This window comes from Pygocentrus nattereri, chromosome 26, assembly GCF_015220715.1.
Source record: "Pygocentrus nattereri isolate fPygNat1 chromosome 26, fPygNat1.pri, whole genome shotgun sequence".
NCBI classification, from domain to species: domain Eukaryota; kingdom Metazoa; phylum Chordata; class Actinopteri; order Characiformes; family Serrasalmidae; genus Pygocentrus; species Pygocentrus nattereri.
Genome location: NC_051236.1, coordinates 4720812 through 4745377, shown reverse-complemented (window position 1 = coordinate 4745377; position 24566 = coordinate 4720812). Strand labels below are relative to the sequence as shown.

At 41.4% G+C, this 24566-nt stretch overlaps 1 protein-coding gene across 1 annotated transcript in view; it reads right to left on the bottom strand.

Annotated features, from left to right (window-relative positions):
* Positions 1–24566, bottom strand: part of LOC108411580 (ubiquinol-cytochrome-c reductase complex assembly factor 1) — a 46565-nt gene that overhangs the window by 8468 nt on the left and 13531 nt on the right. The window contains exons 6-8 of the mRNA XM_017683211.2: positions 20422–20530; positions 2209–2286; positions 186–299 (exon numbers count right to left, since the gene is read on the bottom strand). Coding sequence (XP_017538700.1) covers positions 186–299; positions 2209–2286; positions 20422–20530 — 301 coding nt within the window. The remainder of the gene's footprint in view (positions 1–185; positions 300–2208; positions 2287–20421; positions 20531–24566) is intronic.

The window sequence follows — 24566 nt, the reverse complement described above, 5'->3', positions numbered from 1 at the left end:
TTACCACGTATGTTGTATTGATAACTGCTGTATTTGGACTTTTATATGCACAAATACTGAACAATATTAAAATATTAGTCCCGCACAGAGCTCAGGGGTGGTGGTGAGGCCAGAATGTACGAAACTAATGGGGAGGGCGAACAAACAAACAACAAAACCCAAATATTTTTAAACCCCTCACTGACCTGTTTACGGACATATTCTACCATGAGCTCCAGCTGTCGGGGGTCTTCACACTGCCTGTTGAAGAGATTCCTCCAAAGTGCTGCTGCAAGAACACAGTCGTCTGACAGGATTCCCTAAAAAAAAATAAATATAAAAATAAAATAACCGACAAACGGCACTCTCTTTCACATTATGCAATCGGTTATGTAATAGACTAACTTCCATTCTGCACCCTAAACTACATCCTTTCTCGTAATTTTAAATGCAACTTCAGCCTTCGTCACGTCTTCCGGCACTAAATAACTTTATGATGCTTGCATAATTTGCCACTTTGTGTGCACTTCCACTCAAGAATTGATGGATGGAAGCTATTAAATCTTGTGCAAGCGGAATTTCAGGAGGTTTGGCTGTAATGCTAGCAGGGAACTTACAGCCGCCTTGTGTGCTTGTTTGAAACCTTTCATTTCTCGTTTTTCTCGCATTCTAACCCCGGCAGAACAGGCACTTAACAAAAAGTTCTGGATACGGCAGCTGCCCTTTACATCGTGTGAATTTTGTGAAATTTCACGATGAATAGACCAACAGAAAAGCTCCAAAAACACATAATAAAATCTAACATTAACCTGCCTATATATATATATATATATATATATATATATATATATATATATATATATATATATATATATATATATTTTATTTATTTATTTTTTTGTTTGTTTTTTTAATTAGTGCCCCAATTCAAGGAATCATAAGTAACCAGACAGCCAAACAGTTGCCCATTTGGTTTTTGGCCAGCTACATGTAATAGTTGATGCTTAATAATGCTAAGAAAACAGGGTTTATTCTCAATGTAACATTAAAGTTAGTTTGATATCAGTTTGAGCCACTGTTATCAAGGCAGGTCATCTTCAAACTGAAAAATTCAGAAAAACCAAATCAATCTGAGAACAAAAACATTTTAGGCCCATTTCTCAAACTCGGGTGAGACTAGAAATAAAACCTACTTCATTTTAATGGAAGTCAATGGAACCATTTTCTCCTCTCTCTCAAAGATTAAAGCTTTAAGTGCTGTTTATCTGATGGGGGCAGTGTTAGGGTCAAACAGCTCTTCCAGGTGGTTGTTAGGAGGCACATTTTCTCCGTAGGTTTTAATCAGTTTGTGAGCAGTTCTGAAATTCTTGTTTGTTGCATGTTGCATCATTGCATAAATGAAAGGTGGCCAAACAACAGCAAGGCCAGGTTATAGTTTACTAAAAAGTACATAAACAGCCTGGAGCGCTCCGGGACAAAGTGTCATAGTCCTTTGGGCCAAAGGTAAACCTGCAGAAGAGTGATGGACTGAGGAATGTGTAGAGAGAGAAGGAACTGATTACATACCATATTCTCAACACTAGCAGCTGGATGTATGTGAAGTGTACAAAAGCATCTTTATGGTTCAGATCCAAAAAAAAATGCCTTAAAACGTGAGTGATCATGACGAAAAGTGGAATGCTTTTTTTCAAAAATCTCTATTCTGAAGTCTGCAATTTCCTTTCTAAAGACAAGCAAAAATTGGAAATGACTGCATTTCAAGCCTGCCACAGCATCAACAGGGAAAAGTCTGGTGACATCTCTGGGCCGAAGACCTCAGGAAGGCACTGACTACAAAAAATCTGCAGAAAAACGTTGACAATTTTATTTGAGCATTATATTCATTTCATGACATAGAAACTAATTCCTATATGGTTCCAATATAGATGTAAATACCTTCAAATTAAAGCTGACATACTGCACTATAACCTCATAATCAATGTTTCGTTTCAAATCAAATGTGATGGAGAACAGGGCCAAAACGACAAAATGCGTCACCTTCCATTTGCCTACGGTCTGCACTGTAACTGGATTTACGATGTAACAACAGATTTCCTTCAAGTTTCTGAAACAAAGCAAATCCTACAGATTGTTCGTGTTGAATGGGCGAATGTCATATGGCTTCCATTGTGAGCTTACGCTACATAAAGGGCCTGTGTTTGCTTTGTGAGTGGCGCAGAAGTAACTTACCTCATCATATCCGAAAATAGCAGCGTAGAATGTCTCTGTCATAGCCCTCATACTCTCCTTCCTGTGAATGGCGTCAATCTGAGAGAGAGAGAGAGAAACAATCAACAACAAAGGTTTACAAGAATACAACGAATGAAAGCAGGTCAGATCGGAAGTGCACTGTTACAGCTACAATCTCAGCACCTGCTAATATACTAATCACCTGAGGTGGATTCGTTTCCGTATTTTTTAGGCTACCAAAGTTTCCCAGTTATTTTAGTCGCCACGCGTCGTTACGTTGCTGTGGGGGTTAAACCACTCAGTACTGAAGAGGGCGATAGAGTACAGATCAGAGAGGCATCTACTGCTATTCCATGTATATAATATATATAATAATAATAATATATAATATATTTTTATGCCGTCTTTGCGTGAGACTCAGCTGCTCATCTACTATGGCAGTTGAGAAACACGCTGGTGGTACTAGACCACTTGGTCAGGCTTGGCTTTCGCCATAGTGACCCTTGCTGTAACGCTCAGAATGCAGCTCGCGCCTGCATTACGTTATGAAATGCGTCGTGACACCCCATCTGCGCAGCTCGAAGGCCTTCATCAGAAACGGAGAGGCTCCTCAGGGCGCTACCCTGTTTGATGCGGACCCCTCCTGCATCAAACCGGTCCGGCAAAAGCCGCGGGCCTCAGTCTGCTTCCGGCCGAACCCTGTTCACTTCATCACTGCTGGTGTGAATCTAACTCTCTATAATCAAACGAGGGAGTTCGTCAATAGAGCTGGCTTTCCTCTTCTCCGAGCAGCACATCAGCGCTGTACACCGTCAGTTTAACCTGCCCGTTTTAACTCTTAAAGACTCTCACTGCACAAAGTCTGACAAAAATGACAGATGAGTCTGAAAATAACATCTGCGTTTGATTTCTGCAGAATCAGCGACCTGAGTCTTTAAACTCAAACTAATAAACCCGACAAAGAAGCAGATATCAAGTACGGTTTATCTTTATTGTTGACTGTGACGACGCTAATCCAAAAGCCCACCGAGTGGCGTGAGGTTTTGAGGTGTGTGTCAAATGATGCGCTAAAACCTTCAAAACTAAAGAGACTCCAGGCCCACCAGTTACTCCTGTGGCAAAAAAAGGTTGATTTTAGTTGTTCTGTAGGCGGCTATGCTTTATAGTTCTAAACAGGTGGGAAAAGTTTGAGAACCCCTGAGCTACACCCGACTGTTTAAATGTCCTGTAAGAAGTCTTGGCTTTTCCTATTACTGTAGGTACATTTCCCCTCAATCAGATACACATATACACACACACATAAATGACAGCCTCCAGCCCTAGGTGAACACGTTTGTTTATTTTCGAGCCTCATACGGTGGGGTTTCGGAATGTGCCGAGTGTGCTGGACTTGCATATGTGAGTATGTATATGCAAGAGTGTGCAGTGCAGCAAAGCACCTGTAGATAATTACACAGACCTGCTGATAATTACTCTCATCTGGCTGTGGTCTACTCGCCTCGCACTCTTCTGCTCATTTTCTCCTTTTCAGTCATCTGAGTTTGGCTCCGTTATCCTTCTGTCCAGCTCGCCTCGCCTCCTAACTCTTCCTCTTTCCTTTTCCTTACAGGGGTATATGGATTTTATTTTCAGTAGGTAGTGCTGGTGCTAAAAAGCTGCAAGTGCAGCTGCACAAATTAAAATACCGAAGTACCGCGATAAAAACAAAACACGCCTAAAAAATATCAACCGCAAAGCATGAAACGATGTCATTCGTTTGCAAAGCATGTAAAAGCTTTGATTTTAATGCTCATTTTGTGAAACGCACAGAGCATTTTCTCCTCAGTATTGCAGATTCCTCAGAAATGGGCACTTCTAGCGTTAAAATCATGTTTTCGCCATCATAGCGAGAGAGGAAACCCACACCAGCAGGAGTTCGTGAACACACACAGGGCTGGGCTGCAGTTACAAATTTCAAAAGAAGAAGCAAAACAGAGAAAAGCATCAGTGTTTACATGCACAGATCTTTGACAATCTGACTGAATACCTTTCAACTATAGTTTAAGACCGAGATGTTTATTCAACAATCATCAACAATCTGATGAAAACCTCCGTTCACATGCTCACATGCCACAAGTAATCCGATCCAAAATTACACGCTTACAAAGAGAACCACTTAATGTAGACGTTACCATGACAACCAGCATCAAAGTGAGTCCAGTCAAGAGTGAGATGAGCAGCAGTGAGCAGTGCTTGTGTTTTTAATCGCTTTAAAATGCTGCAGGCCAGTTTCTGCTCCGCCGTGTTGAACGGTATAAACTTTCACTATGACGGAATAAACTTTCCGACGGGGAATGTAATCAGATACAAGCATTTACATTTACATGCCTATTCTTCTTCTATTTATTGATTATTATTTACAGGATTACCCACCTCATTCAATCAGACTAGCCTATTCTGATTTAGGTGTTTACATGGACGCATTCTATTCTGATTAAGCTATTAGTTGGATTATTAGGCTGCATGTAAACGTGGCTACTGTTAATATGTGTGTCATTTTCAATTTAATCAATGAATTCTAAAGAAAGCTTTACATACAACATCATTTGGATTCATTCTGTAGTTTTCGGGAATACCTAAAGGACTACAACTACCATAAAAAGCAGAATGTAGTCTGCAGCATGCGTGCCACCGCTCGAGCAGGGTACAGGCCGTAGGTGTATGTTGCAGATGCGCCATTCGATATTGCTCACACCAAGTCGTGAGAACAGTTAATGAATAATTAAACGCTGTATATCACGCTGCCTTAAGATTCATCACTGGTGACCCCAACAACAGCCATCATTGTATGAAAAGGTTGGCTGGTCATCTCTGTGCGTCGGGAGCCACAGTGGCTTGTTTTATCTATAAAGCGCTTACTGGCCATCGTACATCACAGAAACGCTCAGTGTAAATAATGCAGTTTAGACTCGTTCCAGTGACCGGATCAGCCTTCAGGTGCCGAGAGCTTTTACAGAGCTGGGAAAATCTGCTTTTAGCCCCAGCACCAGTGGCTGGAATTCACTACAGGAAACTCTAAAACTTCGGTCTCTGGTGTCACATGAACATTTGAACAACCTCCAAATCAGCCTGACGCTGCTTTATTTGATTTAACTTAACTTTTAATATGATTTTTGGTATGTTTTAGCTGTGTCTTAGCTACTGTTTCACTTTTATTTCTTTTATTAGTATAATAAAAAACTTTTTATCTCATGTTATTGTCAATTTATTATCACATCCATTTCTTTGATTTCATTAATTTATATTATTTATCTTATCCTTATCTACTCTGTTACTTGATAAGTTACTATATTGTAATTTTAATCGTTTACAGTTTATTGGTACCTTCTCATTATTAAATTTTACTTTATGATTTAATTATAGCATTCATTTTATTTATTAATTTTACTGTACGACTTCTCAATCCCCGATTCCTGTACTGCTCAGCGACATTGTAAATGAGGGTCTCCCTCAATGTATTCAGAGTTTAAATAAAGGTTGATCGATTGATTTCAAGTTCAAGGATCACTAGGAACGGGATTAAATGCGTGAATATAGGCTGTGAAGAATAACGGATCTTTTCTGTGTTTGCTCAAGGCTGATACCTCCTAGCATGTGTGACGATGTTGTCGCTCTGTAGTCACATTTTCTCTTTTTCCTTCTTCGGCTCAACTTAGCTTGGTAAAGGTAAGCATGTGACATCTGACAATTTTCACATATGAGACCGAAAGCCGAGAAAGAGCTGATTATGCACTAGTAAATTAGTGTCCGATCTCGGTTTACTGTTATTACTAGTGCTTAGAAAAACATACATGTACACACCCTTGAAAATAGCATGGAGAGCTTACACCGGCCAGATGCTGAGTGTGTGCGCTGGGAATGAAGGAAAATTCATGGGCTGGTCCGGCATGGCACAAATGACATGTGTTTTCCTTCTCTCGGCACAATTAGCAAGCGTAACCTTATCGTGGCAAAGCTTGAGCAGGAAGGGGTCTTTCACTTTCCACTGCCGTAACATTACTCCGCTCCCACTGAGCCGAACTGTTACAAACCTGCCAGACACACTGATTACACACCAGGCTTTTACAGGCCTTTTCACGTCTTTATTTTCCCTACAAACTTGTTCAGCTCTCCTCAGCTCCGACCCGGGAAGGGGTCTTTGTAAAGGTTCAGGATCCAGGCGAGCCTCTTCTGCCTTTACCCTGCAAATGTTAACCTTATCTTCGAACCTGGCAGGTGCTCTCGACAGCCCTTACATCATATGACGTAAGAATGAAGTGGAAAATGAGGTCATCGTTCTGCTGTGCCACTCCACTACTGCTGCTGCCGCCAGGGCCAAGAGGTCAACAGCAATTAAGATTCAGGGGGTAGGTGGGGGGCAAGGAACAGTCTCAGCTCCAAATGGAACGCCGCACCTCATTTACCTCATTCAAACCTGTGGCATGCTAATGAGCCGAATTCATCAACATGAAAGAAAATATATCCTCCTGCCAGAGCTCTGATGGTGGAACAGCTACAGATCAATAGAAACTGATGCTGGAAAATGCAAACAAATTGTTTTTCCACTTCAGGCAAATGAATAATTACTAGTGTTGCACTGTATGAGTATCACCGCTTTTACCGGCATTTAAACACAGTCTAGATATCAGCAATAGAGGGTCCGACTCACACACCAGAGACTTGACTCAACTCAGACGTGCACCTCAGAGATTCGGGACTCAGACTCGCACCCCAGAGGCTCAAGACTCAACTCGGACTGACACCCCAGAGATCCGAGACATGACTCAGCCTGGCACATCAGAGACTCAAGACTTGACTCGGACTCGCAACCCAGAGACTCCAGAGTTGAACTGGCACCTCAGAGGCTTGAGATTCAACTCAAAATCATACCTCAGAAGCTTGAGACTAGACTCCAGACTCGAACTGGACTTGCACCTCAAAGATTAGAGACTCAACTCAGACAGGCACCTCAGAGACTCGACTCTGACTTGCACCCAAGATACTCCAGACGCGACTCAGATTCACACCCTAGAGACTCCAGACACAACTTTGGCTCATACCCCAGAGACTCAAGCCTCAACTTTGACTCACAACCCAGAGACTCCAGACTCGACTCGGACTCGCACCCCACAGACTCCAGACTCAACTCAGATTCACACCCTAGAGACTCGAGACCCGGATTTGCACCTCAGAGACTTGACTAAGACTCACACCTCAGTGACTCAAATTTTGAATCCGATTCATGAAATGACTTATGAACATCTCTGCTACACGTTCTTCAAGCTATATGCTGTTAATTAAGCTAAATACTACAACTCAGTCGACTGCCCAACAAACAGTCTGTCATTTCATTCTAGGATATAATGAACTACCACTGCCAATGAGCGACACCATTTGTTAGCGAGAAAAGAAGAGCTTGTGAACCCCTTGGAATTCTCTGGATTTCTGCATGGATAGCATAACCTCAACCACATGTTTTCTGTAGCCGGTTGCTCCTGGTGACTTGCTCTTTTGTTTTGGATCATCATCTGGTTGCATAGCCCAACCTGTTCTGAGTTTTAGACCAACACCCGGACAGTAAGCCAGAGAATCTGCTGATTCAACTTGGAATTCTCTGGACCTTCATCGTGTCTGCAGCCCACACCATTACGCTGGAACTCGACCAATATCTTGGTAATACTGACTGATACTGATGCCTTGCTGTCTTATTGGTGAAATTATTGTGAACAATGTGACAATAATTACCGCCGTGTGGTCACGTCATTAACAGATTTCAAACTTATCTCCCAACGAAATGGTAAAAAAATTCCCACAGTCACACAGGCTGATAAAATTCAATTAACGATGACAGTTTTAATGCAATAAGTGAAATCTTAGTCACGTCATTTCCAGAATTCAAAATTATTATCCCCATAACGGTGCCAGTTTTGTCATCGTGGAGCCGTTGTTTAGCTAGATCACATTAATGCAGGCTGAACTGGTGAACCTCAATGTATCCTAACCCAATCAATATCAGCCACATTTTATACCCTGCATTGCACTACCTCCACCATGCTTCACAGCTGGGACGCAGCAAACATAACTGTGTTCTGGTAGTAGAACAATAGGGTTTTTCCGCGGTTTACTCCATGTTAATTTTCCATGAACACCACTCTTGGTCAATGTTATGTTCATCACAGGCTCACGAACACATTATCAAGTACAAATGATGCCTGCAGATCCTTAACTGCCATCCTTTTGATCCTGTAGAATCAAGTACTATGAGCGATGTGTTAACGTATGCGGTCTGCTATCAGTAAATTAATGATTCATACAATCTTATAAGCCAATGCAAAAAAGCTTTATCTAAATTCTATAGTCTAAATTATTTAAAAAACTGCTTTGAGGAAGCCAAAATTTTTTATTCAGTTTTACAAACTGCTGTTCTGAACAAGCAAACACAGACTATAAACCCATCAGACATAATAATATGACCACCTCCTTGTTTCTACACTCATTGTCCACTTTATCAGCTCCACTTACTGTATAGCTGCACTCTGTAGTTCTACAGTTACAGACTGTAGTCCATCTGTTTCTCTGATACTCTGTTACCCTGTTCTTCAGTGGTCAGGACCCCCATGGCCCCTCACAGAGCAGGTACTATTTGGTTGGTGGGTCATTCTCAGGACTGCAGTAACACTGATGTGGTGGTGATGTGTTAGTGTGTGTTGTGCTGGTACAAGTGGATCAGACACAGCAGTGCTGCTGGAGTTTTAAAACACTGTGTCCACTCACTGTCCACTCTATTAGAAACTCCTTGTCGGCCGACCTTGTAGATGTAAAGTCAGAAACGACAGCTCATCTGCTGCTGCACAGTTTGTGTTGGTCATCCTCTAGTCCTTCATCAGTGGTCACAGGACGCTGTTGGCTGGATATTTTTGGTTGGTGGACTGTTCTCAGTCCAGCAGTGACACTGAGGTGTTTAAAAACTCCAGGAGCACTGCTGTGTCTGATCCACTCAGACCAGCACAACACACACTAACACACCACCACCACCACCACCATCAGTGTTACTGCAGTGCTGAGAATGAGCCACCTCCCAAATAGTACCTGCTCTGTATTTAACCTGTACTTAAATGTAATTATTGCATCTCACACTGAAATACTTCACATAATATAATCACATTTTAGTTTTTTTAACCTTATCGGCTGCTATAATACTGCATCAACCAAATACTGTATTCCATTGCTGTTGTTCTGGTTGCTCTCTCAGTGACCACTATGCCCAAATATACTAGGCTATCTCCTAATATGTCATAGTATGTTACATTCTGCCTGGCACAGCTCCACATAGTCTCAGTATCAGGTACTGTATGTGTTCCATTTCTCTATTTATCATAAGTCTTTTGTATTTATTGCAGTGTGGATATTGCATTGTCTTGCACTTGTGTTCCTGTGTTGGTCCTGGAAGAATGTCGTTTTGTTTCACTGTGTACTTGTTTACACTCACCGGCCACTTTATTAGGTACACCTGTTCAGTTGCTTGTTAACACAAATAGCTAATCAGCCAATCACACGGCTGCAGCTCAATGCATTGAGGCATGCTGAGTTGGTCAAGACAACTTGCTGAAGTGCAGACCGAGCATCAGAACGGGGAAGAAAGGGGATTTAAGGGGCTTTGAACGTGGCGTGGTTGTTGGTGCCAGACGGGCTGGTCTGAGTATTTCAGAAACTGCTGATCTGCTGGGATTTTCACGCACAACCATCTCCAGGGTTTACAGAGAACGGCCCGAAAAAGAGGAAATATCCAGTGAGCGGTCAGTTGTGTGGACGAAAATGCCTTGTTGATGTGAGAGGTCAGAGGAGAATGGGCAGACTGGTTCCAGATGATAGAAAGGCAGCAGGAACTCAAATAACCAACCAGAATCTCTGAGGAACGTTTCCAGCACCTTGTTGAAAGTCTGCCACGAAGAATTAAAGCAGTTCTGAAGGCAAAAGGGGGTCCAGCCTTTTACTAGCAAGGTTGTACCTAATAAAGTGGCCGGATAGTGGATATCTGGAATGACAATAAAGCCTCTTGAACTTTTTTGGGCCAGTACCAGACTTGTAGGGTTCAAGTAGTTCAACGTATGTGAAGTTGAGGGACAGGTCAATTAAGACTCTACTAAAAAACCATTAGTCTCTCAGTACAGAGCAAGTAGTGACTTTAAGAGACCAAAAAAAACAGGCCTTTTCAATCAGGGTCACTGCAACTTGGCAAAAATGCAGGCCAGGTCTATGAGGGATAAAACTGGCATTAAAGCTTTTGTGTGTTTAATAGCTTGTCTGAAATGTGACTGCAAATCCTAGAGCCTGAGCAGAAAATTGGAGATTTGTGATTTATATGAACAGGAAAACGACGGTGATATTATGGAACGACTGTAGAACAGAGTCGCTCAAAAGAGGCACTGATTTTGTTATATACATACATGCATATGCACACACATGTGCAAAGACATGCATGTGAGCGTCATTACAAGCCAGATTTAATTCCACACTCCTTCAAACGGCTGTACGTATGCGGGTGCACACTTCAGGCCCAAAGGTAAAAGACATGGTATTACACAACCGTGAAAACACACAACGTCCGTCACCACAGACGCCAAAACAACGCAGGGAAAAAATAAAGCTCACTTGCTTTTTAGACTTTACAAAATAAAACCAAAAACAACGAATGCATGAATATTTTTCTCTAACCTTTAACCCTCTATTGCATGAATTATTCCTTAAACATGACAAAATGTTGTGGTTTTGTTATTTAAAATGGTTTAAATCATGGAAATATTGGAAAACAAAATTATTTATTTCTAAAAATTAAGTGGAGTATTTGGTGAATTGTTACCAATCGTACCACAGCACCACAAAATCTTTAATAAATAAATAAAAAAGCACCATAAAAAGTCATTTCTCTAACACATCCTTTCATTAAAAACAAGAACAAACAAATTCAGCTCGTACTTCGTGAAATGTCTGACTCAATACTTACAAAAATGGGAAATTACTACAATTTCTATTGGTATTTGGAATGTATGTTAATAATAACACCATAATGAGAATTCCTGGTCATGTGAGGTCATGAAGTATTTGTCCTTTCAAAGTCCCTTTTCCCCACAATTAAATAGGAAAACACAGATTTTATATTCCTGCTTTTTAGTAAAGTTGAAATAAAGTGTTGCCATATGGAAACATCGTGCAACAGAGGCTTATGGTCAATGGGTGAGGGACACAATGTCCTTCTTAAAGCTGGAGAAACTGAAATATTCAACTAGAGGATCTGCTCAGAGATTGTACAAGGTGTGGCAGCCATTTTTGGATTATTTCCATTTGGAATTCCTGCCAAAAGACACCGGAGTACACCTAGGTACGGAATAACTGTCAGTCTCTGTAAGTCTTACATATAACAATTTATTTGTCTGTTGTTGTTGCTGTTATTATAAGTATGATGTTGCTGTGCAGGTTGCTGGTAATGTTATTATCATTAATATGTCATTTTGTTTTCTTTTATTTAGTTTTTTGCCTTTTGTTTTTTTGAGAATGTCTTGTTGAATGTATGATGTTTGCGTTTAATATAAAAAAATTGAATATATATATATATATATATATATATATATATATATATATATATATATATATATATATATATATATACACATTTTCTTTGTAGATTGTAGAATCTAAAAAAAAAAGCTTAATTAAAAGTGTAAAGCGTAATTAAAAAATGTGTGCTAACATACTATCACACACACACACACACACACATTTATACATACATACACACTGATTAAACATGAAATCTGATATTTGTAATGTAAATATAGTGATACAAATGTCTTTACAGTGGTGGTGATGGGAACCAGGGATCACCATGACTACAACACAGATATAAACATTTTATTTACCATCCAGAACCACCAGAGAACCTCCACGAGGCTTCTGAGGGAACTTTGAGAAGTGACGTCTGGTTCCCATCACCATCGCTGTAAACAATTCAGACCACTCTGCACGACTGTGTTTACGCCTTAACCATTTAATTATACAGAAACGTTTTACAAATTGGTGCAATTCCCCTTCAAAGTAGCTGAATTCACTCACTACAAGGCCTGTCTGGACATACACTTTACCTGTTAGCAAAACTGATAAAAATCAGGACCTGTTTCATGTCACCTTCATAACTGCGCTACTGAATTTCTGTGCTTGACTTGCACCAAAAAGAAAAGTGTGTGAGAGAGACGTCTGTTTTCACAGCTGGGCAGAAGACTGTTCCCACCCTCTCTGACAGCAGCTCCCCTAAAGCCCTCCACTGGCCTCATCACACACACTTTCACACCCACTCACTCTCCCTCTCTTACACACACACACACACGTTTCACTGACTCGGGTACATTAAAGAACACAATCTCTTTCTAAGACTTCTTAAAGTGTCCATGTCATCAGAAACTAGATTTTCCTGACTGTTTTTGAATAGAAGAGTTTTAGGTACTATTAACGAGTCAGTCCATACAGTCGTGTGCATTATAATGGACTAAGAGGCCCAGTAGCAAAACAGCCTGTTTAACTCTAAGGGATAGAGAGAGGTTGGAAAATGCTCATGTAGAAATGAATGACGACCACGGAAATGTCACATGTGGACCCAAAGAGAAAAAACAAAAGAGAAATATAAGATTTGGGCTGTTTTAACGATGTTTACATACTACATTAAGCCTTTTTAAGCAAAGTGAGGTAAATTCAGTTTTCCGTAATAAGGGCCTTTTAACCTCGTATTCTCCAGGGTACATTTTGGTTTGTCCATCTGAATTTACGTGACCAAATCGTAAGGCAAATTATTCAGTAACTGCATGAAATAAATGTACATTTTTATTTTATAAATGTTTTTATTGAGTGTAAAAGCTCCTCAGATTAACAGAACGTGCGTTTTATGGTCTACACACATCACTATACGCTTACAATTCACTGCTGAAAGCCAAAAATCTCAGAGGCTCTTTGTGTTATTTTCTAAAAGTGATGTTTCCAGAGCAGATCACTGAAGAGACGCCGTCTGTTTATAGTTTAGAGCCCAGATTTGGGGAAAAACGGGTCGACTTTCAGTAGAAAAACAAAGTTCAGCTTCTTTTATTATAAGGGTTTAAAATGACATCACCGTCTATTAGACTGGAGAGAAGAGCTACAGCCTCACACGACGCCCAGCTTCTGAATGGAGCTTATGGAATATGAGAGTTACGGAGAACATGACCAAGTGTGGTCTGGAACCACCGGTGGTCTCGAGGAGTTTACAAGGTTAAGAATTTTACTGATCAGGCTACAGCAAACAGTGGGATTATTTTCTTCCCCAAATAAGACAGAAGATAACAGTTCTGGGCCCATATTACAGAAACCTCTTGGTCTCCATGACGACTGAATTTAGTTCAGTAGCTATTCCAGAATAACAGCTCCTACCGCCATAATCTCATCATTAACTCCAGATCAGAAAACAGCATCACACAAACATCCTGACTAGACTAAACCTCCTAAATCCTGTCCTAACTTTAGGATGAACCCCAACAGGGTCCTGACTTCTGTTTAAGGTCTGTTTCTCTGGTTTTGAGGCGGCTGAGTCAGGCGGCGTAGTTCACTACAAGCATAAAGAGCTCTGTTTATTTCTACTGTAAAACGCGGCTTTCACTGGGAGATGGTTTTCTTTTCTAACTCTGCGTTTTAAACATCTCAGACGCTGGCGACTCGAACTCCACCGCCCCTCTGATCACCTTCCTGTGTTAATGTGGATGATGGAATATTACAGTGATGGTGGTGAATAATGAGGAGGCGGAGCTGAACGTGTGTCAGGCGGAGCTGAACGTTAGTGCGCTCGGCTACAGTGTTTGCGAAATGGAGACTGAAACTGGGGACCGTCAACACTTAAACAGCAGGGGGCGCTCTCACTATAATCCAAACTTGAGGTTTATCACATATTAGTTTTGTTTTGATCTCTTTTACACTGGCAACAGTAGCTGTTTAGATACCTTACCTACATTAACATTTTGATTACATGTTCACATTTTAGCTGTACGCGTATGATCGGTTGCTAGGTTACAGACATGACTGTTAAATTTCGGCTTTGATTAAGCAGGTTAGGTTTTCCTAATTTGAGATAACCCAGACAGTGAGTGTATATCGGTCCGCTGGTTTGATAAGGTGACACCCCGCTGACCACCCAGAATACTGTCCTGCACACAAACCCTAACTAGTTTTTAATCTGTCCAAATAAATTTTAATGGCACACAGCCTTTTATTTTAAAAACCAAACTTAGACAAATATTACAAGCAACCGAGAGAAAAAATATAATGTCTAGGCCTGAAATAAAACAAGTAAACTGGAATGCAAGTAGAGCTGGGCGATATGGCCAAACATGGTATCACGATAACAACATTTCATATCGGTCGATATCGATACATCACAATAAATATCAAATCATTATTTCTTTTGATTTGAAGGCTGGTTTTTGCTCCCGAGTTATCATTTGCTGTTTTAAACTATCCTTTATGGTCAGAACACTCACCAAACAGTGGAACATTTCACATTTTTGTTGTTTATGAACGCACTAATACTAAAATACGACTGAGCGCTATAACAGTGCTGTAGTTGTGAGGAGCAGACGTGAGTTAACGCTGCTAAAGCTTGTTAGGATGTATGGAAAGAGGGGAGTTCACTGTCAGTCAGTACAGTTCCAACACTGATCTCGTCGCTCAGCCTCGGTCGCAGTAGAACAGATCGCGCCACTCAAACAGGGAATATACTGTATAACTCCACATTTCAGATGTTTCTAAAGTATATTTGACAACTCGTTTTACTCACCTCCCCCACTCGGAAGGGCGCCCTCTCCTGGCGACAGCATAGTAGTGTTGCAGTAGAAAATGCCACGTCTGACGCTACAACATGGGAGTGTGAGAATGCTCTATTATGTCGAACATTTATCCAACATTTCTTAACTTTCCTCAATACAGCTACATCACATTAATTATCGTTATCGTTTAATCGCCCAGCCCTAACTGCGAGTGGAAAATGAGCGACGATAAGTGAAATTACTTGCCTTAACCACCGGCGAACCACCTGAAAAATGCTGAGCAAAAAACCAGCTCTGCCATCAGCAGGCCACTATCCTCTTATCAGGGGATAGGCTGTAAGATAGGCTGAAATTCCTAAATTAAGATAAGATTTGCTTCTGCAATACCACTTTGTGAAAAAACTCACATTAAGCTCGTCAGATCTTAACTTGGGACAAAAGATAGGAAGTGAGAAAGTGGGTTCAGGATGGAGTCACTTCAAATATTTCTGCAACTGCATCAGGCAGCAGCATGTCATCAGCAAGGACCCTGCGGAGGTTTAAACACTCAGGCCACTCTACTGGACTCTGCTCAACATTTTCACAGCGTATAAAACGCAGTTGTTACATCCTGAAGGTTAATGAGGAGTTTTCGGAGCGCATGTTTCACCACGTACACTCTGATTACACGTCCCAGCTGCAGAGCGCTGCCTCAATCTTTACTTCGCAGGATTAACTTGCACTTTTCAAAGGACCTGAAAAACCGTTCATGCTGACTTCTTCTCACAACAGACCTAAATAATAACGACAAAAGAATAACGGTGATTAGTCAGGCTGATTGCAATTATTAGGTGTGAACAGAGACTGTACTGTATATCTCAGTACACGGTCACGGTAAACTCCACAGAAGTACCTGCGATTTGTCAAACCTCATGAAAGACTCCGCTCACATTACACTCAACTGGAATACGGTGCAGGCGAGACGTCAAATGGAAACCTCTGTGATTTATTAGGGTGCTGTTTATAGCCACATGCTTGATTCTGATATTATTCACTAGTTTATGACTATACGTCTTCATTCAAATCTGTTGCGATAAGCCAAATCTGTAAAACTGTAACAGTATTAAGTCCTCAGGCTGTTTTCAAACGCTTCGGTCTACAGCAATACAAGGTTTCGAGTGGATGAAAGCACGCTATGAGGAAGATGAAACGCATATACTGTATCACTATATTCGATCTGAAATTGGATATCTGATCTGAAGAAAAAAGAAAAAAAAAAATACAGCACCTGGAATGCTGCAGGACCGGTACGCTGTCCAAAAGTACCCAGACAGCTACTTTTACGTGCACCCACTGCTGACACAGGAGTTCAATGCCAAGAGTTTGCTAGAAGAGTATTATCTGATCTCAACCAAGGTATCTAATCTAAGAATAATAAAACCTGAAGATGTGTTCCGCTTCGAAATGGAAGTCCAACAAATTTCCAAAATATCTGCAGAATTAAATGGTTAAGATGCAAACTATGAAAATGAAACGAACCTTTATTGTCATTACACATTGTACTTGGACTTGTACTTGTAGACCCCGGGGAAGACCCAGGACACGCTGGCGCGACTATATCGCCCAGCTGGCCTGGGAGCGCCTCGGAATCCCCCTTGGAGAGCTGGTGGAAGTGGCTGGGGAAAGGGAGGTCTGGGCTTCATTGCTTAGGATGCTGCCCCCGCGACCCGAACCCCGGACAAGCGGAAGATAATGGATGGATGGATGGATGGATGGACATTGTACTTGTACATTTGCGCAACGAAATTGGTTTACAGCCCCCCCTCCCCTCTTGGTGCAATAGAAATAGAAAGTTAAAATATAAAATAAAGTTTTAAAGTATAAACAAATTAAATAACAGATTAGAGCTACGGTTACCAATACAGGCGTAAGAATAAATTAACTAAGCTCTCCTATTTACACACTAAGCTTTCCTATATACACAAGTGATTTCCTATATACACAGTGGAGAAATTGACATATGCAGCATCAATTATTGCACATTATACTCTGTTTTTAGCAGCAGGGGTCAGTGCACTTATCCCTGTAGGCAGACAGAAACATCTGCCCACTGGTGAACTGTAGTTTTTGTTTAACAGGGATATTTCCCTGATAAAAAAAACTGTCCCTCAAACGGTTTGTCCTTGATTTGAGGTGTCTGTAACGCCTGCCTGAGGGCAGCAGTTCAAACATCCCATGTCCTGGGTGTGTACTGTCCTTGATGATTGTGTAAGCCCTCCTGAGACAACGAGTTCTGTTGAGGTCTTCCAGGGAGGGGAGGGAGTGTCCAATAACCTTCTGTGCCGTGTTGATGACCCTTTGCATGGCCTTTTTGTGTGCTATGGTACAACTGGAGAACCATACAGAGATACAAACTAGAGAGTTTCTAGCGAGACTTCAGAACTGTTCACAGTGGTGGTGATAGGAACCAGACGTCCCCCTCTGTAAGCTCCCTCCCAGAAAGTTCCTCCAGGGAATGGTTATGAATTCACTGCCTGATGTCTGAGGCACTGCTCTACGATAGTTTTGAGAAGATTTTGGCCTGATCTGATCATCATTAACATTACACATAAAAACCCACAGTAAATAAAATGTCCATATCTGTGTTGTAGCCAAGGCGACCCCTGGTTCCCATCACCACCACTGCGAAGACATCCAAGTCTCTACAAATCAACCATTTCACACCAAACTAGTCTGAGTCTGTTTACATCTCAATGTGGTGGTGATAGGAACCAGACGTGCCCCTCTAAAAGCTGCCTCACAAAGTTCCTACATGAATTCACTGCCTGATGACTGAGACGCTGATTTATGATGGTTCTGAGAGTCTTGGCCTAAAGTCTTGCTGACATTACAGCAAAAACTACACTGGTGTTGTACACACTGAAGCCCCTGGTTCCTACAACCCCCACTGCAAAGAAATCCGAGTCTCTACAAACGTCTCTGACTGACTGTTTATTTCTCAATGACTGAATGACACAGAAATTCTGAAAACTGGTGGAACGCCCCTTCAAAACCAACATTGATGCCTCAAATTGCAAGAGACTAAGACAGTCGCAGACTGCTCTACACTGCAGTTGCAATGAGTCCTGTGTGCTACTGGTGACAAGCTACCATTTAGCTTAACCGCTGTTTCCCCACAGAAGTGCATGGGTTCATAAAAGTAATGAAAGAGTTCATAAAAGTAGTAAACGTGTCAGTTATTCAAACAGATTTTCCATTTTTATTTACTAAACATTATTTAAAATTGATCTAATACTACTGAATACTTGCTGCAGCTCTAGATCTCACTAATGCTCTTCTGAATGCAATCAAGTCCTCACAGCAACGTTCCAACATCTAGTGTAAAGCCTTTCCAGCAGAGTAGAGGCTGTTACTGCAGCACAAACTCACTATTAACACCCTTCATTTCAGAAGAAACGCTGGAGGTGGTGTCTAGAAATTACATACACACTTGTATGCAAACGTTTTGGCGCCCCTTTTGTTGAAGTGAACACGTTTCGACACGTGTTAACGCACAATTACTGTTAATTTGCTGAGTTGAACACATTTTGGGGAAAAAAGTAAACATGCAGTAAAATTTGATAAAAAAAAAAAAAATCATATTTGAATGAGCTCGCTGTAGAGCTGGGGTGTCAAACTCAACCACTATAGGGGCCATAACAAATCTGTGGGCCTGAGAAAAAAAAGTTGTGTCGTCACTTTCAGTTAATGATGTGCTGTAACCTGAACTGGACATCGTCTATTCAAAATACTCAAAAACTTCAGCGGTAAAATACAGGCACTTGTAGCAGACCTTGAAATATTACACAGGCACCTGGAATACTCAAAATGCAAAACGTCCCCAGGAGCTCAGTCTTTTAAACCTACCTAGACACCTGGCATCCTTTCTTTGCTGCAAGGTCAATACTTGGGCTCAGTTTCTGAGCTGCTGAGCTCATGCTTGGTGTTTATACTGGTTGAACTGCAGCTGAAATGCAGGACACGTTCAAACCTTAGCGTATGACTGTAGTGTGCTAGAACGCAAGCAGTGGTGGACAGTAACTGAGTAACTGAGTAAATGTAATTAGTTTCTGTACTTTAGTATTTTTGGTGTATCTGTACTGAAGTTTCTCCGTTCTGGGCGACTTTCTCCTTTCACTCCACTACATTTCAGAGTCTAATATCCGACTTTTTCCTCCTACATTTTGAGAATTCTGTGGTTCCTTTTGGTTTCTGTGTGTATAAAAACGTAACATGTCAAAACAAAAGAAGCGCAAAGCCAGAGCACCAATCAGGGCCCAGTGGTCACTTTGTTTAGAGCTGGTTTTGACCTGTTGGTCATACCGACCCAGTGCAGCACGCGGTTCAACGTCAGCGCGGCAGCGTAAAACTTTGGGAGAGTCTGTTCAACATAAATGATGAACTAACCTAACTTTGTGTAAATAGAGCTCAATATAGAAATATGTCCACATATGCAGTCGAGACTGATGCGGCTTTTTTCTGAATTTCTACAAACACCATTTCATTTTATAGTAAATGAGTTTGGGCTGGTTTATGTTTATGAACAGACGCCTACAGATCAACATAGTAAAGGAGCTCATCTGTGATCCTGAGTTTAAAGCCAGTTTTTATTCAACTTAAACTTGGAACTAAGTTGTAAATAAATCTGAAACTGAAACTTTGCTTGTGTGTAAAAAGTGATTTCAGAGCCACTCGGTTCTCCCTGATGGAACATGTTTACCTTCAGTGTTTTGTGCTTATGATCATTTTAATAGACGTCAGCGTCGCTAATTAATGACGTTCTATTAAAAGACTGGTTTACCAAGAGAGACGCTGGAGGACTTTCACCTGAAATGAGTTCATGAAGCCAGTCTGGTTATAAAAATGATAACAGGACATCAGAGCCAGAATTACTCTTTTAGTACTTTTACTTTATACTTAAGTATATTTGAAGGGAAATACTTTAGTACTTTTACTCAAGTGGAGGTCTAAAGGGAGGAACTTCTACTTTTACTGGAGGAATATTTTACCTTGGGTGTCTCGACTTTAACTCAAGTACATGGTTTGAGCACCTCGTCCACTGCTGTACGCACGCCACTGATAATTCTGCCCTGCTGCTGACATTCTATAGGAATTCATATACAAGATTGGAGGATGGACAGTTTAAGCACCAGATGTTCAAACGCACATAGAATTCTGCACTCGCCATTTCTGTGAGATGATGTTTAGATTACAGCAAATTCCACCTATAAACAACAGACACAGGCGTGTAAAAGTGAGCGAAAGTGAAGGCCCCCGAGGCCAAGGGCAGAGAGGATGAACAGATCGTATTGGAACCAGGTGAGCGTCTGGCTGAACTCACCCCCATGATCTTGCTCCTCTGCTCCACATCCTCCCACATGGAATGGACGATGTAACGGCACATGTACTTCCCTTCTCTGCCCTCCTGACGCATCCGCACCAAACACATCCTGCACAGTAGGAGCAAAAAATCTGTCTTGACCACAAATTACACAGGCAGGAATGCTTCAGCTGCTGACCTAAAGGAGGCTGGGTCCTTTTATTATGACTCATTTTCACAGCCCTGGATCAGCATGTGAGTGTTTTAAAGGGAATTACACTGATCTTTCAAAATATCTGCACAATTAAATGGTTAAGATGTACACAAACACTGCTGCAAGCTTGAAGAAACTTACTGAGTCAAAACAGTGGTGGTGATAGGAACCAGACGTCCACCTCTAGAAGCTCCCTCACAGAAAGTTATTACATGAAGTCGTAATGCACACGACACCTGATGCCACTGTTTTACGAGGTTTTTTTTTTTTTTTTTTTTTTTTGAACATATTGCTAAAATCCATTCATGTTGGAGGGTGTTGTTATAAAAAAAATCCCCACAAAAACTTTTTTTTTTTCAGATTTACCACAATTTTACTGTCATCAGTATTTCATATAAACACAGAACACCACTATAAAGGCATCAGTCAGTAGGTTTCTCTATGGTGAACCCTTTGTCCGATTACCCTTGTTTACATACATAAATCATGCAGAAAATATAGAAAAATTGGAGTTTCCCCTTTAAGAACATATACTAATTAGCAAAACAGCCTATAAAAGTGTTTACATTAAAACAGGGGTTATGTAAAATAAAAGCAATAATAGTTATATTAATGTACATTCACTTGTGCTTCAATTAGCCACGTTGTTTTAATGCACTTTATTAGGAACACTTTATAGGTACTTGTCCCATAATCACAGACAACAAAACTGTTCTTGGACAATTGTGTGGGAGAAAACTCTCAACCTACTAGCTACAATGGTAAAGAAGGGGTGCTCGAGCTAAAAAACTTTGAAAATGTATTTTTAAGAGGAAAACAAGAACCTAAGCTACATATACAAACTCATCCATCCATCCATCCATTTTCTAAGCCGCTTCTCCGTCAGGGTCGCGGGGGGGTGCTGGAGCCTATCCCAGCAGGCTTCAGGCGGAAGGCAGGATACACCCTGGACAGGTCGCCAGTCCATCGCAGGGCAGACAGACAGACACAGACAGTCACTCACACATTCAGACCTAGGGGCAATTTAGCCTGGCTGCATGTCTTTGGACTGTGGGAGGAAACCGGAGAACCCGGAGGAAACCCACACAGACATGGGGAGAACATGCAGACTCCACACAGAGAGGACCCTGGTCACCCAGCCGGGGAATTGAACCCAGGCCCTCCTTGCTGTGAGGCGACAGCGCTACCCACCACGCCACCGTGCCGACCATTATACAAACTCAATTAAAAAAAAAAATAAATAAATAAATCAATCAATCAGGGACAGTCTGCTAATAAAACAGCTAATAAAAACAGAAGGAAGAGATTAGTACATTCTGTTCAACCAGTACTGAACTGAAAATGGTACAAAAACACAACATTTGATGTACCACCTTATGAACTTAATCTTTTTTTGTAAATATAGGTCCATTCCAATTTGATGCCTGCGACATGTTCCATAAAGGTTGGGAATGGAGGATTAAGAATGTTGCATCACCTTTCCTTATAACAAAACTTAATAACCATCTGGTGACCGAAGACAAAAACACACCTAGTTTTTTTTTGTTGGTCTGAGTATTTCAGAAACTGCTGATCTACTGGGATTTTCACACACAACCATCTCTAGGGTTTACAGAGAACGGTCCGAAAAAGAGGAAATATCCAGTGAGCGGTCAGTTGTGAGGACGAAAATGCCTTGTTGATGTGAGAGGTCAGAGGAGAATGGGCAGACTGGCTCCAGAAGATAGAAAGGCAGCAGGAACTCAAATAACCAACCAGAATCTCTGAGGAACGTTTCCAACACCTTGTTGAAAGTCTGACACGAAGAATTAAGGCAGTTCTGAAGGCAAAAGGGGATCCAACCTTTTACTAGCAAGGTGTACCTAATAAAGTGGCTGGTGAGTATGTTTTCAATGGATGTCAGGCCAGCACTTCAGGCAGACTCGCACTCTCTAATTTCGCTATGCTGAAAAACACGGTGTCTAGAAGGAACTCTATGCGGGCAACAATCTGGACCACACTTTGTTCTTTAGCTCAGAGAACACGATGTTCATTACATCCATAAATAATCTGAAAGGCTGACTCATCAGACCACAATACATTTCCACGGAGCATCAGTACATTTCCGAAGAGCTTGAGCCCAGAGAAGGAGGCAGCGTTTCTGGACGTGGTTGATCTTTGGCTTCCACTGCGCATAACCTGCATTTGTGGATGCAATGAGGAACAATGTTTAATGACACTGACTTGTTCACGCATTCAGGAGCCCCTGTGGCGATTTTATCCAAGAAGTATGCTGGATTTCAATGATGTGCCATTAAAGGAGTCAAAGGTCACAGGTTTATGGTTGTGGATTTCTGTCTTGCCCTTTTCAAAGAGAGATTTCTCCGGATTCCCTTAATCTTAATCTTTTGATGTTCTCATGCGCTGCTGAGGGTGAAATTAATCATTGAGGAACTGTGTTTCTAAACAGCAGAACTATTTGCTGATGCATTTTTGGAAAAGTGGCCTCGATCCATCCCAGCTAATAAAAGCCTTGATGCTCCTTTTTGTACCCAAGCATAACATCTTTGACTAATTTCTTCAAATTTCTCCTGTCCCAACTTTTTTTTGGAACATGCTGCAGGCATCAATTTCAGAATGAGTAGATATTTACAAACAACTACTACAAAGTTTACTACATAAAACAATGCATTCTGTCTTCTTGTTTAAATACAGGTGAAAGTAGATTTACAAATCACTGCTTTTTGTTTTGACCTGTCCAGGGTGTATCCTGCCTTCCGCCCAATGACCGCTGGGATAGGCTCCAGCAACCCCCCGCGACCCTGAGGGAGAAGCGGCTTAGAAAATGTGTGTGTGTGTGTGTGTGTGTGTGTGTGCTTTTTGTTTTATTTGCAATTTCCACAATCTACTAACTCTTTCAGAGCTGGGTGTGTAGTATAGACCCAAGTATGTGGGGTTAGGGTAATGTTTTGGGGTAAAACACCCTCACAGACTAACTTTTTAAAGCGGGGCTGCCCAAAGTAGGAGAATGTTTGATATAACTCCTGGAGGATTCACCACAATTCGTTTAAAAAACACTTTTACATGAAATCTAACAAGCTGTATCAAGATACTTTGTATGGAGTCAATGTATCTTAAATATACACCAATCAGGTGTAACATTCTGACCACCTCCTTGTTTCTGCGCTCACTGTCCATTTTATCAGCTCCACTTACTGTATAGCTGGTCTTTGTAGTTCTACAGTTACAGACTGTAGTCCATCTGTTTCTCTGATACTCTGTTACCCTGTTCTTCAGTGGTCAGGACCCCCATGGACCCTCACAGAGCAGGTACTGTTTGGGTGGTGGATCATTCTCAGCACTGCAGTAACACTGACGTGGTGGTGGTGGTGTGTTAGTGTGTGTTGTGCTGGTCTGAGTGGATCAGACACAGCAGAGCTGCTGGAGTTTTTAAACACTTCACTGTCATTGCTGGACTGAGAACAGTCCACCAATCAAAAATATCCAGCCAACAGCCTCCTGTGGGCAGCGTCCTGTGATCACTGATGAAGGACTAGAGGATGACCAACACAAACTGTGCAGCAGCAGATGAGCTGTCGTCTCTGACTTTACATCTACAAGGTGGACTGACAAGGTAGGAGTGTCTAATAGAGTGGACAGTGAGTGGACACAGTGTTTAAAAACTCCAGCAGCACTGCTGTGTGATCCACTCACACCAGCACAACACACACTAACACACCACCACCACGGCAGTGCTACTGAAACAGATGGACTACAGTCTGTAACTGTAGAACTACAAAGACCAGCTATACAGTAAGTGGAGCTGATAAAGTGGACAATGAGCGTAGAAACAAGGAGGTGGTCAGAACGTTATGCCTGATTGGTGTAACTGCAATGGGATCGATACAACTGTATCCCCAACCTAAAGGTACTGACGAAGTACCATGAAAGGTACCAGATCAGTGACAAGTCA